An 18,636-nucleotide genomic window follows, 5' to 3' on the forward strand; every position below is an offset into this window, starting at 1 on the left:
AAACCATGCTGTGTCCGGGTTATAACTGAAGTCTTGTCTAGATGATCATGCAATGGTTCTTTTACCAGTGCCTTCATTAATTTTCTTGGAACAAAAGTTAAACTCACAGGTCTATAATTACTTGTGTCAGCCTTTGATGCTCCTTTGTGAACTGGGGTCACATTTGCACATCTCCAGTTTCTGGGTACCTCCCGTGAGTCCAAAGAAGCTCTCATAATTATGGCTAAGGGTTTTGCTTACTTCATTTGCTGCCTCCTTTAATATAACTGGATAGATCCCATCCATCCCAGGTGCCTTTCTTGTGTTTATCTTCAACAATTTCTCCTCCACATTACTCTCAGTTATTACAAGATTATCTAGATTACTGCCAGAGTTGAATACACCTCTGGCATTCCCCTCGTTGAATAAATATTCATTTAGTTTGTTAGCTACCTGAGCAGGATCATCAACTGTTGAACTATCGATATCAAGTCAACCAACCTGATTCATCCCCTTCCTTCAAGAGTTTACATAAGTAAAGAACTCTTTGCTGTTTTTCTTTGCATCCCTTGCCAAAGATTTCTCGTAATCTGCCTTCGCCTGCCTAACCTCCTTTGTAACTTGGTTACAGATCAACTTGTGTCTATCATAGGCTTCTGTGTCACGTGATAATTTGTATGTATCCCACGCATTTTTCTTCTCTGCCATATGTCTCATTAGTTTATCTGACATCCACTTAGGCCTAAACCTTGAACAATATTTCTTAGTTGGTATGTAAAGCCTAGTAGCTTCCAAGATAAGTTCTTTGAATGCTTCCCATTTTGAATTTGCTGTTGGTAACATCATCAGTTGATCCCACTGTATAGAATTTAAATACTGTCTCAGTCCACCGTAGTCCCCTTTACGAAAGCAATAACCCTTCCCTTTACCCCTAATGGTAGTTACCTCTTTGAGTAAATCCCACTTCAGCACACTGTGATCACTGCCACCTGGTGGTTCCTTTATCTGCAGATTCTTAATGCGTGAAGAATCACTACTGATAATCAACTCAAGAGTATTACTCTCGCTTGTTGCCTCCTGAACATGCTGATGTTGAAAACAATCAACCAATAAATGCACAAAAGCTTTGCTAGTGTGTGAGTGTCCATCTCACAAATTCCAGTCAATATCTGGGAAATTAAAATCCAACATTATAAGACTGTCTGATTTACTGGCCGACTCTATTTCCCTGTACAGTTTCTTATTATACTCATCAGAGTCATTAGGCCTATATGCAAACTCCTACTCTCAATTTTGATCTCCTGAGGCTTATACTGCTTATATCACACGAAACTGACTCGACACTGCACTGTACAGCGATGTCGACTGGCTTCATTTCCTCGGATTTTATGTGTTTCTTAACTAATAGCATAACCGCTCCTCCCTTCCTATCGTGTCTGTCCTTTCTGTAGACGTTGTACTCCCCAGATTACAGTTCTGCATTCCTTATATCTGTGTGACACCTTGTCTCTGTTTTCCCAACTATCTGCCTTTGATGCTTTGAGCAATACATTGGTGTTCACGCAAGTATATATGCACCTGTTCCTATTCTTAGCTACCCTAACACAACTGATGTGTTTACCTGTACCGGAATGACTCCCAGTAATCTCTTAAATATCCTGCATCTTGTTTTCCAGGCTTCTCCTCATTCGAATAGAAGCAGTGCAAGAATCACTTTCACCTCTGCCAGTGGCTACTGTTAATCTATTAAATAAATTAAATTTTCTGTTTATACTCCGGCAAGACAACCAAGTTAGTAGAGTTTACAATAAATCATCAATACAAATATTTATCGTATTTAGTAGTCACGGGCTTGAACCCCGGTGCACTCAAGGAACGCGTGCTATGCACTCTCGCTCCTGACCATTGGGCTACGTCAGGCCTTATTAGTCCTTGTATACTGTTAATCTATTAGTCCCCAAGCTAGCAGTTTTCCAACCCACCTAACAATTCCTCGATAGCATCAGCAAATATTCTTGCACCCTTTCTATTTAAGTGTATCCCATCCCTGTAGAAGCAGTCTCTCCTGTTAACAAGTAGAGACTAGGCTGAAAAAAAGTCTGGCCCTTGAGCCTTGCACAATCTTTCCAGGGCCGAATTGATCGACAAGGCTCTAATCATATACTCCCTCCTATCGCGTGTGGGTAGAATTGCAGACACTTTCAAATTCAATCCTAATTCATGGTTTTTTTTCAACAGTGACCTGTACTTGTTAAGTAATTCCGTCGGTCTTCTACTCTTAATATCATTAGTGCCAATATGTACAACAATATCACCTTTTGTGCCCTGAAAAGATGATATCCGCTCTACAATGTCATCTACCTTTGCCCCTGCCAGACATACCCTGGTCCTGTTCCACCTATCCTTTTTACATATCGTGTTCCCCGTTTCCCTGACAATAGAGTCACCAACAACTACTAGTTCCCGTGGGATCAGCGCATTCTGCCTTGGGAGTTGTCGCTGTGTTGCACGATGATGAAGTGCAAGCTCTGGCGTTGATGTGGGCAGCTGAGAGCTTGACGGCCCCTCAATTTAGATCCTTTGAGGGCATCCACCCTGTCCTTCAAGCTCTCGTGTAGGCCCATAACAACGCTGAATTGTCGCCTGATTTCCTTACACTGCTTACATCGCACACAAACAAAGACATCCCCCATGGCAATATCATGTTCCGTACCCGATTTCCACAAACATCAAGCAAGCAGTGCATTTTAAAAGGTGATTCAGAGGGCAACTGCCCCCCTCATTTCTCCCTTGAGCTACAGCACTCCCATTAACTTGAGTCTTTTGCTTTGCTGCTCTGGTCTGACTCATCATTTAGATTTAATTTCAATAAAATTTCAATTTCAGTACAAAATTATAACCCTAAACTTGTATCCAAACACAGTAATAACACTATATATCTATATATATATTTTCAGTATCGAGTATTATCTAAGAGTTCCGTTTATATAACTTCTGTATTAAGTTATGTATTAATTAATTATGTTACTCTTGTAAAATCTAAGTCGTTATGTACTGTATTTAGTTAAATGTACAATATAATTGACAATGAAATTTAACAAGATTAATAGATTTTACTTGTTAATTGACAAGATTATATAATATACTATACTCTACTATAGTAAGCTAACGCTATCTAGTTTGGGATATAACGTTGTATTGTATAACAATGGCGACAAGTTACGAACGGTAAATCTACCCACACTTAAGCATTAAATTAACTTGCAAAATCTCTCTCTCAATTCAGAATAAACCAAGCATCTTGACTAGGTCTATAAGCTACTTATAGAAAAAAATATTAATATAACAATTGGTCCATAAAGCAGCTAAATATGGCTAAAAAACTTTCCGTTCAGCGGAGCAAAACTTGTAACCCGTGGATTGGATACCCTTACCCGCAGAGTATTGTGAGAGTGAGTCTTGGGCTAATTCTGTTGGTCTGCCCTTCCTGAATACTCAGACTGCTTTAGAACCTATAGTAGTTATATTAAATACGATTTTTATTCAATCAGCAACTGGTACCTCAACCTCTAAAGCCCCACAAGCTACCATCTGCACATATATATCAGAAGATCCTAGTCTTTGAGGTTTCTTTCTGAGTTTTCCCTGCCAAGATAGAATCAGAGTTTTATCCTCAAGCAGTATGTTTCTCTTGAATAATGAGAATCTTAGAAACAGTAATCATAATGAAAAAATTTAATTATTCAGTTCTAAACCTTTACATATACTATAGTATTTAATTGGGATATATACAATTACAAATTACAAATTTCTCTATATCTGATATACTTATACGTAGCAGTTCAAGAACAAATAGTGGCCTCAATAGTCTATACTTCATTAATCTCTCCATACATATAACTCGTACTTACCTTACCACTTGTAGGTACATTAATATATAATGTTAGTTCTCTACAACACAAACTAATGGCTCTGAAATTGTCTGCCTTACCCGGTTCCATACCCTCAAAAGGCTAACTAAATTCACATGTATGCATATACTTATATGGCTCTCTTTGCCTTATAAACTCAAAATATAAACTCAATAACGCACTCTCCTTGTACTTATGAAAGATACATATGGTACTTATACACATTCGTATATATCTTCTACCCTCAATACTAGTCAAATGACATTACATTTTTCATTGTACTTATTTCTTATCTTATTGATGTCCTTACTTCTTTTTACCTTGGTCTTACCAATGCCTTTAACTTCGTCGATGGCTTTCACACCCCTCAGCATTCTCATTACTATTACTAAATCAGGCAACTTCTCTGTCTTTACTTCACAAGTCATATCTTTTGTATTTCGCCAGGCACAAGTTCAAATAGCAGGTTGGTTTCTCAGTCCTTCTCATATCTAACATCTCTATAATAATAAAAAAGAACTTACATTCTCCGTCTTGAACGCACCCTCCTTTCCTTTACCTCCCTTTCTTTTGAAAATTGCTTGAGATTTTCATTTCCTCATTCTACTTCTTGTTTCGTATTTTACCTCTGTGCCCTTACCGATACTAAGTAAGAACCTACAAAATTTCTATCTAAGTTAAACTTTAAACTAAGTATCGTAACTAGGAATATAAAGCTACTCTAAAAAATAAGTTAATATGCCAATTTAAGTTAATAAAAGAGAAAAAACTGCTCCATTTCCAGGAGCAGTAAAAACTTCGCCTGCGCAAGGCCGAAATAAATTTTCTTTGCATCCTTTGCCAAATATTTTTCGTAATCTGCCTTGGCCTGCCTAACCTCCTTTGTAACTTGGTTACAGACCAGCTTATATCTATCATAGGCTTCTGTCACATGTTAATTTATATGTATCCCATGCATTTTTCTTCTCTGTCACATGTCTAATTAGTTCATCTGACATCCATTTAGACCTAAATCTTGAACAATATTTCTTTATTGGTATGAAAAGCCTAGTAGCTTCCAAGATTAATTCTTTGAATGCTTCACATTTTGAATTTGCTTTTGGTAACATCATCAGTTGGTTCCACCGTATAGAATTTAAATATTGTCTCAGACCACCGTAGTCACATTTACGAAAGCAAAACCCCCTTCCCTTTACCCTTGATGGTAGTTACCTCTTTGAGTAAATCCCGCTTCAGCACACTGTAATCACTGCCACCTAGTGGTTCTTTTATCTGCAGATTCTTGATGGATGAGGAATCACTACTGATAATCAGATCAATCGAACATGCTGCTGTAGAAAACAATCATCCAATAAATCCACAAAAGTCTTGCTAGTGTGCGAGTGACCAACCCACAAATTCCAGACAATGTCCAGGTAATTAAAATCCCTCATTATAAGGCACTCTAATTTACTGGCCCACTCTATTTCTCTGCATAATTGCTCATTATACGCATCAGATTCATTAGGCCTATAAGGGTATAAAAATGAGAGTAGGTATAACACATACCTACTCTCATTTTTCTTTCCCAGTGCTTATGTCACACCAAACAGACTCAACATTGCATTGTCCACCCACATCAATTGGATGCACTTCCTTAGATGTTATGTGTTACTTAACTAACAGCATTACCCCTCCTGCCTTCCTTCCCTTCCTTTCCTGTCTATCCTTTCTGCACATTGTACTCCCCAAATTCCAATCCCAATTCTACACTGGTTATGTCTGTGTGACACCACGTCTCTGATGTCCCAACAATATCTACCTTTGATGTTTTGACTAACACTTCAAGTTCATTGAATTTATTAACTATACTCCTAGCATTGGTATACATGCAAGTATACATGTACCTGTTTCTACTCAGTTACTCTCACACAGCCCATGTATTTACTTGTTCCACTAATGACTCCCAGCAGTCCTGGAAATTCCCATTGCCTTGCTTTCCAGGCTGCTGCTCAATTGCATTTCAATAGAAGTAGTGCAAGAATCACTTTTACCTCTGCCAGCAGCTACTGTTAATCTATTAGTCCGCGTATCCCCCACCCCCAGCTAGCAGTTTTCGGACCCACCTAACTCTCCCTCGATAGCATCAGCAAATATTCTTGCCCCCTTTCTATTTCGTGGGATACATATATATTAACATACGACACAGAAGCCTATGACAGATAAGCTGGTCTGTAACCAAGTTACAAAAGAGATTAGGCAGGTGAAGGCAGATTACGAGAAAACTTTGGCAAAGGGTGCAAAGAAAAACAGCAAAGAGTTCTTTGCTGTTTTTGTTTGTGTAAACTCTAGAAGGAAGGGGATGAATCTGATTAGTCCACTTGATATCGATGGTTCAACTGCTGATGATCCTGCTCAGGTGGCTAACAAAATAAATGAGTATTTTGCATCTATATAACTGCATCTGAATAACTCCTCATGTTTGAATATAGATTCACACATGAGGAGTTATTCAGAGAGGAGGATGCCAGAGGTGTATTCAACTCTAGCAGTAAGCTAGATAATCTTGTAATAACTGAGAATAAAGTGGAGGAGAAATTGTTGAAGATAAACACAAGAAAGGCACCTGGTGTGGATGGAATCTATCCAGTTTTATTTAAGGAGGTGGCAAAGGAAGTAAGCAAACCCTTAACCATAATTATGAGAGCTTCCCTGCACTTAGGGGAAGTACCCATGGACTGGAGATCTCCAAATGTGACCCCAATCCACAAAGGAGGATCAAAGGGAGACACGGGTAATTACAGACTTGGTAGTTTAACTTCCGTTCCAGGGAAATTAATGGAGGCACTGGTTAAAGAAGCAGTGCAGGATCGTCGAGACGTGACTTCAGTTATAACTTGGACACAGCATGGGTTTGTTAATGGGAAATCTTGTCTGACTAATTTGATTGGATACACAAAGGAACTGGATGCAAAGAATAACTTTGATATCATATATTTGGATCTTAGAAAAGCCTTTGGTACTGTTCCACATGGAAGACTGCTGCACAAATTGGAGCAGTGTGGCATTGGAGGCAAATTGCTGCTATGCATAAAGGGATGGTTGAGTGGGAGAAGACAGAGTGTGGTTATCAATGGACACTGCTCATCTTGGACTAATGTTATTCCCGACCGGGCTAGCCGGGTGGGTAAAATGTATCTACCTAGCAACCGAAAGTTCGTGGGTTCGAATTCCGCCTCGGGCTTTGGTCAAAGTACTGGAAAAACTTTGGGAAGTTCATTATGGCCACAGAAGCCGATGCGGGAACAACTACTAACTACTAATGTTATTAGTGGAGTCCCTCAGTTGGGTCCACTGTTATTTTCTGTATTTAAAAAACAATATTGATGATGGTACATCAAGCTTAGTGTCCACGTTTGCAGACGATACGAAGGTTGGTAGGGTTGTTATGGACAATACTAACACTATCCTGCTGCAAAAGGATCTGGAAAGGTTGAGCAGATGGGCTGAGAGGTGGCAAATGAATGACAAATGTACTACAAAAGTACTACATATGGGAAACAGCAATCCCAGAGCAACATATCAACTCTGTGGTACTACACTGACAGTGGTAGAGAATGAAATGGACCGGGGGGTAATTGTGCAGGCAGATATGACGTTTTCTGAGCAGTGTAGACAGTCTGCAAGAGTAGCTCATGGTGTCTTGTCAGTGATATACAGGAACCTTTCTACCAGGGATAAGGAGGTGATTATCCCCTTGTATAAAGCAATGGTCTGGAGTCCTCATTTTAAGGATATAGAGCTGTTGGAACGAGTACAGAGAAGGGCAACAAGATTAGTGAATGGAACAAAGGGTTGCTCTTATGAAGAAAGGCTTAAGTTTTGCAAATTACCAGTGTCTGGAAACTAGGGACCTGCGAAGTGATCTTATTGAGATGTATAAAGCCCTGAATGGTTTGAGCAAGCTCAATGCAGATGGGTTCTTTCCTGTTGCTCAGAATAATCGCCTCAGAGGGCACAAATTGAAATTGAGGAAAGACAGTTGCAGGATAGATGTGCGGAAATTTGCCGTTAGCCAGCGGGTGGTTGATTGTTGGAACAAACTTCCATCTGTCGTTGTAGAAGTTTATAGCTTAAATAGATTCGAGGCAGAACTTGACAAACATTTGGAGCAAGTGGATGGGTGTAATAAGGGTTTTTTTTTTTTTTTGGCTGATTCTGTATAAGACTGGTTTCTTGCATCATGTGCTTTTGCTAATGCTAATAAGATTAATAAATTTGACTGATTAATTGATACTGCTATACTCGCTATCTAGTTTTCCGTTAAACCTTACGCTAGCACATGTGTCTTATAACAATGGCGGTAATTATGAACAGTTAATCTACGGACACGAGGTATTATTTAATTTTCAAATTGTGGTATCTAAATTCAAAATAAACCATGGACCTTGACTAGGTCTATAAGCTACTTATAGAAAATAATTTAATCTTACAATTAAGTCAATAAAGCGGCTAAGTATAATTAAAAACTTTTCGTTCGCGGTATCTGCAAAACCTGTCCACACGTGGATTTGATAACCTTACCGATACTAAGTAACAACCTACAAGATCTCTATCTGAAGTCAATTTAAATTAAAGTATTTTTACTAAGTAAAAATACTTTAGTAAAAGTATTTTACTAAGTAAAATATTTTAACTAAAGTATTTTATAAAGCAACTCTAAAAAATAAATCAATATGCCAATTTAAGTCAATAAAAAAGCAAACACTTCACTATTTGCTCGCACCCACTAACCAATTTTTTTTGTTCTCATGTCCTCACACTACTCCTCACAGAGCAGTATTGGTTCTGTGATGTTCATCAGTTTGAGTTTATCACAATGCCCTGGCATTGGCCCTGTATTAGCGGGCATTATCCTTCTGATACAGGTATGGGCCATACCAAACATTGTGGCAGTGGATGTCTAGATGATAGACATCAGCATTCATGGTTTTGTCCAAAACAACCAATGGTCCCAGACCAAATCCTGAAAAACAGTCCCTGACTGTTATGCTGCCTCTGTCGACTTGTTGGGACAATTCAATCTGGCAAGTAGCTTTCTCCAGGCAACCACCTCATAGACAGTCATGTGTGTGTGTGGCGGATTCCTGAAGAAAGCTACTTCTCATCAAAGCATAGCTTTCCATCATTTAATCTTAATCTTAATTATGTTGAATTTAGATACCACAATTTGGAAATTAAATAATACCTCGTGTCCGTAGATTAACTGTTCATAACTTGCCGCCATTGTTATAAGACACGTGTGCTAGCGTAAGGTTTAACGTAAGGTGTACAGTCCAAAAATGGTGGACCATACACCAAGTTAGACAATGTTTGCCATTATTTGGGGTAATTTGTGGCTTGTGGATAGCTGGAAAACTGTTTTAACTCATGTGATGCAATGTCCTGTGCACTGTACTGGTGCTGGCATGTGTCAATGCTGTGACATTGTCACATGCTGTGCCAATGTCTACTTGCTTTCTAACTGGACAATTCTTTTTCAGGACTTTCCTCTTGCTATCCATCAACTTCAGAGGTTTTATGTGACTATTTCATGACTCTTTCAGCACGAGTGTGCTTCTTTTTGCCGTCATTGTGACATGCAGACTGATTGCTTATGTGTCTCCCTGTTATCATTCTACAATGGAAATCAACTACACTGATTGCAGCATCTTGCAATTTGTCTCCTCAAAGGCCTACAAGGATATTTATAGTTGTTGTTGTTGGTTTAATTTGTTGGTGAGAGGGCTACTGAGGTCATAATGCACCTATTTTATAGTTGTGTGTGACGTGTAATGCTAGGATAGGATGTGACCAGATATTAATGGTAGGAGAATGTATTTACATTATCTGTATATCATGATGCTCAAGCATTATCTAGGAATTAATTTCATTATTCTCATCATTTTAGTTGGAAGAAGAATATGATGTGGTTATCAACTGCCCTGGATTGGGTGCAGCACATCTAGTGCCAGATCCTGATGTTAAGCCCATAAGAGGACAAATTATAAGGGTAAGTTCTAATAAGCATATATTAGAATAATAAGCATTTGTCTCAAATACTACCATTATTAAAGAAAAAAAAGAATCAAAATCAGCCTTTCAAATTATTTCAAATTTCTACTGTACTTAATTTTTTTTTAGTTCTAGTAGTAGTAGAACTAAAAACTTTATTAGTAGCGATTATATTTTGGTTCCACTATAATACAGCATGTGAGTGCGCGCGCACACACAAAAAGTGAAAAACACCCCTTTCTTAGTATTCATAGAATGCTAAGAAATTAATGCCTTTGTAAATGCTAAGAAAGTTATATGCTAAGTGAGAACTTGACAAACTTTCAGGGCCTTGGCCATAAAGGCTGATAACCAATGCAATTATATCAAACATATTAAAATTCCCTTGCATTAAATATAATTTTTTGCTTTTAAAGAAATTTGAAAGTGTTTCTGTAAATTTGGTATCAACGTTATTTACACAACACTTATTTTATTTTAGCACTAACTTACATACAAACTTTTTGCACTGTTAATGATATTGCTAAAAGAATCTGAAGAAAGATTATCCTTGAAATCTATATGTAAAAATTAGCTTGTAGAATTTTATTGTTGGAATAAAATCATTGAATTCTACTTGAAAAATATTTTTTATGTAGGCCCTGAATACTTTATATGTTCTGAACACAATGTCTGAATTGCCTAAAGGAAAAGACTGCCCCGTGTACTACTACCTAGTGTAGTACAAACCACAAATAACTCCTAAAAAATTTCAACCACTATACATATAATGTAGAAAATCAGCACCTAGGAACATCATATGCTCTAAAGCACCAATGCAATTCATTTACATTCAGGGCAGGATTAAGGATGAATCCAGCCATATTTAAATTTCAGGCCCCTTTAATATATATATATATATATATATATATATATATATATATATATATATATATTACACACATATATAAACAGAAATATTACATAGGTTTTTATACTTATATTTACAATATAAGTATAAAAACTATATATATAATTTTAGGATGCTTTTATATTACAAGGTTTCTTGGTTTATTATTATTATTAGAAATTTTTATCACTACTTTAGAAAATATTTAAACCGAAAATGAGGCTCCTCTTCATGTGCGGCTCCCGGCCATGGCCCAAGTTATATCAGCTGCACAGGTATCTGTGGATGGCAGGTGTGCAGTGGATATAGAATGGATGAGCTACTATTTTCTGGGAAGAAAACAAAAACAAAAAATTACTTGGAGCAATGCATTTTGGGATCAAATTGGGAGGCAAATTTGCAAATGTTTTGGATCCATGCAAGAATACAAAAGCAGTCCCAAATTTGGCCCTTATTTAGCGGCCCTTATTATTATTTGGCCCTTATTTCATATGTTGGCACATATGAAAATAAGTTTGATATATCATAGAAGAGGGAGTACAAATAACCTAACTGTGAGGACCCAATTCTCCCCTCCCCCATTTTCTTTGTTGCAATGCCTGCTCTGTATTCTGTAATTAATCAGACTATGAATGAAACTGGATTTCTAGTTAGAAATCACATGTCCAGAGAAGAAGAAGAATCAAGGCAGTAATTGATCCATAACTGGTAAGCAGTCAAAGATAGAAGACGTTTTATGTTGGCTTCGGCAGATTAACCGAAGAGGATTAAGATCAGGTCTGGTAGATAAAATTTTCATTTAAAGTTTGTTTACATTTAATTTCTGCAATTTTTAAATTCTGTAATATATTTAAAATTGTGTAATGTTTCTTAAGTTTAAATTTTACCTAAACAATGGTTATTATCTTTGCCCCACTGGAAAACTGTTCACTTTCATAAAAAAGCTATCCCGTTGATGCTTATGACCGACAGTTTTCAACCAAGCATCGTTTCAAGATCTTAAAAAATGGCAAAAAGCTTGAAAGGACTTGGTTGATATACTCATAAAAAAAAAAGAATGCCATTTTCTGCTTTTGCTGCAAATTATTTTGTTTTGCAAATATTCTCTTAAAAACTGCTGGTTTCATTCTTGATGTCATTAACAAGATGGTTTAAGCTTGCATAAGAACTTTCAAAATCATAAAATATTAGTATTAGTATTAGTATTAGTAACGGCCGCATGGTGCAAGAAAGCCTATGGCTTATGCTGCACCAGCCAAAAAAATATAAAAAATAAAAAATAAATAAAAAAAAATAAATCCGAACAAAACAATGATAAAAACAAAAAAATAAAAATAAATAACTAAATAATAATAATTAATAAAATAAAAAATAAATAAAAAGGAAATTAAACCTATCATCCTATGTGCTTCCCTTACCCGAAAGTACTATCCAGATGACCTTTGAATTTCCCCAAACTCTCGGCCTCTACCACCCATGAAGGCAACTTATTCCAGTAATTTATAAATGAATGCAATGTATAAATAATTTACATATGAATGCAACAGTGGAAGAAATTATAGAACTCCAATTAAAATCTAATAAAATTATGGATGTTGTAAACCAAAATTTGATAGAGAAATAAAAAAAAAGTACTAGAGAATGATTTTGGAATGAGTAATTGAGATAATTAAATTTTTAGCTTCACAAAATTTGGCACTGAGAGGAAGCAATGAAAAATTATTTGAACAAAATACTGGAAATTTTTTGGGACAAATAAGAGTAGAATCAAGGATTTTACTAGAAAATAGAACTTTTTATGTTCCGTGTGTTGCATATAATTTAAATTTAGTTTAGTAATTTAGTATCTGATGCAGCACATTCTTCTACAACAGCAGAATTATTTTTTGGAACATTACAAAGATTGTACACGATTTGTGCTGCTTTGCCAAGTAGGTGGGATATTTTAAAAAGACATAAAAATTATTGCAAAATCTCTACCAGAAGCAAGACGGGAAGAAAAGATAAAAGCTGTTGAAGCAGTACAATATCAGTTACGAGATATTACAACTGCATTAAATGAAATGAACGAACAGGCCAAAAGGAAAAGATGCAAAATTGCAATTTGAAATATAAGGTTTGTTAGCAGAAATTACTTCTTTTAAATTTATTATAAGTGTAGTTGTTTGGTAGCAATATTAATAGATCGGAAATGTAAAACCAAAATGCAGAGCTAATATACACATTTATAAATAATAGAATAATAACAGTAAGATTTAAATTAGACAGAGGTTATTTAAGTATAACTGGAACTTATCCTCCAGAAGATGGAAAAGATAAATTTTAAAAAAATTTAAAATTTAAAAAAATTAAAAAACAACATAAATTTTATTTACAGTTACAAAAAGAACTAGATAAGAATGTAAAAAAGGACCATGTAGTTATTTTGGGAGATTATAATGCTCGGGTAGGGAATAAGCCAATAAAAAATATTATGGGTTGTTAGGGAGAAAATAAAGTAAATGGAAATAGATATAAATTAAGAGATTTTGCAATATCTAATAATTTAAAGATAACAAATACATTTTTTAGAAAACATGATATACATAAATATACATTATTATTATTATTATTATTATTATTATTAGCCATTAGATGCAAGGAAGCCTGAGATTTATGCTGCAAAAAAAAATCCTGTGTTTCCCTGAGAGAGAGAGAGAGAGAGAGAGAGAGAGAGAGAGAGAGAGAGAGAGAGAGAGAGAGAGAGAGAGAGAGAGAGAGAGACAGTCAGAACAAGGGAATCACCTAGAAAGCAAGAAAGAAGAATGATGATATCCAGCTCTGGACCCTGGGTTTGCTAAGCCCGTACTCACCAGATGTGAGCCCCTGGGGTCAGCAAGAGGTACACAATCAATAATAGACTATGTAATAGTAAATCAAAAATTAGCAGCAAAACAATGTAGTGATACTACGGTGTTTAGAGGATATGATATTAATTCAGATCATATTTTAGTGGCTTCAAAAATAGAGTTATGGGCTAAATGGAAGAAGAGAAAAGCTATTAGGGAAGGAGAAGTTGGGTTTCAAAGTATATCTACTTCAAGAAAGTATACCATAAAAGTATAAATCTATCAGACACAGTCATGGGATAGATTTATAAGCACAACAAAACATCATGTTGATGGAAGACAAAATTTGGCATATAAAATGACGAAACACTTGAGCACAGATGAAATAGCACAGAGAAAGACACTTCAAGAATAAATATAATAAAGGAAGAACAATGGAAAAAAAACATTATGAAGACTTGTTGAAAGACTCAACATAAAAGAGATACAGTTAGACCCAGTTAGTGACATAGATCCGATAACGAAGGAAGAATTGGAAAAGGCATTATAAGCTAAAAAATATAGGAAAGCAGTAGGAATGGATGGTATAAATGCCGAACTGATCAAGTATGGAACATGTTTTTTAAATGACAGGATACTAAATTTATTTAATAAACATTGGGAACAATACCGTCAGGGGTAAAGGAAAGGGTTTTTGCTTTCGTAAAGGTGAGTACAGTGGTCTCCGACAGTTTTTAAATTCTGTACAGTGGGATCAGCTGACGATGATACCAACAGTAAATTCTAAGTGGCATTCAAGGAATTAATCGTTAAAAATACTAAAAGTTTCATAACTATTAAGAAATATTGTTCAAGTTTTAGGACTAAATGGTTATCTAATGAACTAATGAGACTCTTGACAGAGAAGAAAAATGCATGGGATGCATATAAATTATCAAGCGACTCAGAAGCCTATGGCAGATATAAGCTAGTCTGTAATCAGGTCACAAAAGAGGTTAAGCAGGCGAAGGCAGATTACGAGAAATCCTTGGCAAAAGATGCTAAGAAAAACAGCAAGGATTTCTTTACTTATATAAACTCTAAAAGGAAGGGGATGAATCTGATTGGTCCACTTGACATCGATGGTTCGACTGTTGATGATCCTGCTCAGATAGCAAACAAACTAAATGAGTATTTTGCATCTACATTCACACACGAGGAGTTATTAAGGTTTGGAAATGGCAGAAGGTTATCAAATTGTAGCAGGATACTTAATGATTTTGAATAACTGAGAGCAAAGTGGAGGAGAAATTGTTGAAGTTAAACATAAGAAAAGCACCTGGGGTGGATTGGATCTATCCAGTTATATTAAATGAGGTGGCAAAGCAACTAAGCAAACCTTTAGCCATAATTATGTGATTCCCACGGACTGGAGATGTGCAAATATATCCCCAATTCACAAAGGGGGATCGAAGGGTGACACGAGTAATAACAGACCAGTTAGTTTAACTTCTGTTCCGGGTAAAATAATGGAGTCACTGATTAAAGATGCATTGTAGGATCATCTAGACAAGACTGCAGCAATAATTCAGACACAGCATGGATTTGTTAAGGGAAAGTCTTGTCTGACAAATTTGATAGGATATTATCATGCCGTTACAAAGGAACTGGATGCAAAAAATAATTTTGATATCATATATTTGAATTTCAGGAAAGCTTTTGACACTGTTGCGCATGGAAGACTATTGTGCAAATTGGAGCAGAATGGTATTAAGGGTAAGTTGCTACAGTGGATAAAATGATGGTTAAGTGGGAGAAGACAGAGGGTGGTAATCAATGGGTGCTGCTTTTCGTAAACTAATGTTATTAGTAGAGTCCCACAGGGTTCGGTGTTGGGTCCACTGTTCTTTTGTATATTTATCAATGATATTGATAAATATCATTGATAAATGATATTTATCAATGAAATTTAACAAAGATTGGCAGGGTTGTTAATGACAGTAATGGCAGTGTGCTACTGCAGCAGGATCTAGATAATTTGGGAAGATGGGCTAAGAAGTGGCAACTGAAGTTTAACCTTGACAAATGCAAAGTACTGCATATGGGTAGAAGTAACCTCAGAGAAACGTACCAACTGTGTGGTACTACACATAACGTGGTAGAAAATGTAATAGACCTGGGAGTAATTGTGCAGTCACATAAGAAGTTTTCTGAGCAATGCAGACAGGCTGCCAAGGCAGGTCATGGGGTTTTGTCAATGATATATAGGAATTTTGCTAGCAGGGAGAAGGAGGTGAGTGTCCCTCTGTATAAGGCAATGGGCAGGCCACGCCTTGAGTACTGCGTACAGGTCTGGAGGCCTCATTTTAGGAAGGATGTAGATTTACTTGAGCGTGTACAGAGATGGGCAACAAGATTGGTGAGTGGAATGAAGGGATCCTCTTTCTATGAAAGGCTTATGTTCTGCAAATTGCAGTGGCTGGAGACTAGGCACCTGTGCGGTGATCTGATTGAGGTGTATAAGGCCTTGAATGGGTTGAGCACGCTGAATTCTGATGGGATCCTTCCACTTGTTCAGATTACGAATCAAAGGGGGCATAAATTCAAATTAAGAAAGGACAGATGTAGAATAGATGTGCGGAAATTTGCCTTTAGCCAGCGGGTGGTTAATTGCTGGAACAAACTTCCCTCTGTCGTTGTGGAAGTTGATATGCTGAATAAATTTAAGGAGGAACTGGACAGTCATTTGGAGGGAATGGTGTGATTTTTTTTGGCTGATGCTGCATAAGCTCATACACTTGCTTTCTTGCATTACATGCCATTACTACTACTGCTACTACTAATATAAAATACCAGAAGAATGTAAGATAGCAAAAATTATTTCAATATTTAAAAAAAGGAAATAGAAATTATACAAAGATTTAGTGGGATTAGCATACTAAATACGGTATATAAAATGTATAGCAAAATAATAAATAATAGAATTAAAATTATCTGTGATGAAATATTAATAGAAGACATGCAGGATTCAGAAAAGGAAGATCACGATCAAATAATATATTTATATTAAAAAAATAATAGAAAAATGAAAAGAGTTTAATTTAGAAACGCATTTAGCATTTATAGATTATGAGAAAGCATTTGATCGAGTAAACAGGCGAAAACTATGGGACATATTGAGTAATAAAGGATACCCAAAGCATCTTACAAAAATAATACAGAGGAACAAAAATAGTAATAGATACAGGTAAGAAATTAACAGATGAAAGAATAATAATAAATCAAGGAGTTAGACAGGGATGTAGCTTGTCACCAACATTGTTTAACATATATATCAAGGATATGATATGTAAATGGAAAGAAGAAATTAATACAGGTATATATTTAAATACAAAGAATAACATAATACACTGTTATTTGCAGATGATCGAGTAATTATTCAAGATAGTGAAGATAATTTACAAAGAGCAGTATTTAAATTAAACCAAATAACAGAATAATATTAAGCTAAAATATCAACAATCAAAACTAGAACAATGGCTTTTAAGGGAAAAAATACAGTGAGAACAAAAATATAGTCTATAAAGTTATAGACATGAAAGTATCTATAGAAAATAAATGCCTTGATAGAAAGTGCAGGGACTTTGTAAGAGATGAGTCACTAATTAACGCACCTGCCTCTTTTGGATGAAATTAAGAAGCGTGGGAGAGGTTTTGAGGGCAATACTACAGCTGTGAGGACAATGTTCCATGGTAGGGCGGATCTGCGATTTGTGCACATTAAATAGTTGTTTAGAAGAAAGGTCACCCCGAAAGGGAAAAACAAAACCCACTTTTTAGATGACATTAAGAAGACTGAAGAAAAGATGGGCAGACCTCTCCAAGATCGGAACAGGCAGATCGCCTACCCAATGAAGGAAGCTAAGATAAGATAAGTTTAGTATGAAATACTGAGTATTAAAAGTAAAGTAATAAAGCCATGCAAAGTAGTACAATTGATATGAACACTGCATTATATTGATAGAAAGTGCTCTTAGTCAACAAAATGAATTAATTAAGAACATCAGGGTTTAAATTGTGTATGGATAGACCTATGGACATTGCAACTGGTTGGAAGTATTGTCAATGTTACCCGAAGTTTTTTTTTTATTTATTTATTACGTGAACCCCAAACACGAGAGATATTAGAACCTATAGTACTTAGCACCGTGCTTGGGTTGGAGGTTGAGAAGACGAAACAAGATATTTGTTGACATTGGACTTGAACTTCTCTAGATTGTAATTTTCAGGAAATACGTATGAAGGAAGGTTGTTCCAGAAAACAGCAGTTGAATGAATAAATGAGGAAGATGAAAAGTTGGTTCTGTGGGTTTGAAGTTGGACAGTAAATGGATGTTGGCTGGTGGCGGCACGTGTTCGGACTGTTTTGAAAGAGAGAGCGGGAATTATAGAAGCTAATTCAGAAGAGCAGTGCCCATGGAAGTATCTGTAGAAGAGGCATCTCTTCTACAGATACTTCCATAGTACATGAAACAGTACGTCTATGAGAAAGCGAGTGGAGAGACTGTTAGAGATGAATAATTAATTAACCTAACTGCCCTCTTCTGAATTGAATCAAGAAGCCTGAGAGAGGTTTTGGGGGCACGACCAGATGTGGGAACAATATTCCATGGCAGGGCGGATTTGCGATTTATACAGAGTGAGCAGCTGTTTGGAAGAAAAGTAATGCCGAGAGCGAAAGAGCAAACCAAGTTTTTTAAATGCAGAGGAAAAAATATTTGTAATGTGCTTGTGCCAAGAGAGATTAGAAGTCAGGGTAATCCCCAAAAGAGATATATCATTTTGCCTAGAAATCGGAGTGTCACTAAAGATAAGCATAGGAGCAGAAGAATCCTTTTTGCGAGATATAAGACAAGACTGAGTTTCAGAAGGGTTGAAATCAACTAAGTTGTCTTTGCCCCACTGGAGAATTACCTGAAGATCAGCATTTAAGGAACTGGTAGCAAATTTTAGAGAA

At 36.2% G+C, this 18,636-nt stretch overlaps 1 protein-coding gene across 1 annotated transcript in view; it reads left to right on the forward strand.

The window, feature by feature from the left end:
• Daao2 (D-amino acid oxidase 2) overlaps positions 1-18,636 on the forward strand; it is a 547,438-nt gene that overhangs the window by 326,164 nt on the left and 202,638 nt on the right. Inside the window, exon 7 of the mRNA XM_090380937.1 lies at positions 9,820-9,921. Within this exon, the coding sequence (XP_090237063.1) occupies positions 9,820-9,921 (102 nt within the window). The remainder of the gene's footprint in view (positions 1-9,819; positions 9,922-18,636) is intronic.

This window comes from Mastigoproctus giganteus, chromosome 9 (assembly GCF_048544385.1).
Source record: "Mastigoproctus giganteus isolate SK-2022 chromosome 9, ASM4854438v1, whole genome shotgun sequence".
Lineage (NCBI taxonomy): Eukaryota > Metazoa > Arthropoda > Arachnida > Uropygi > Thelyphonidae > Mastigoproctus > Mastigoproctus giganteus.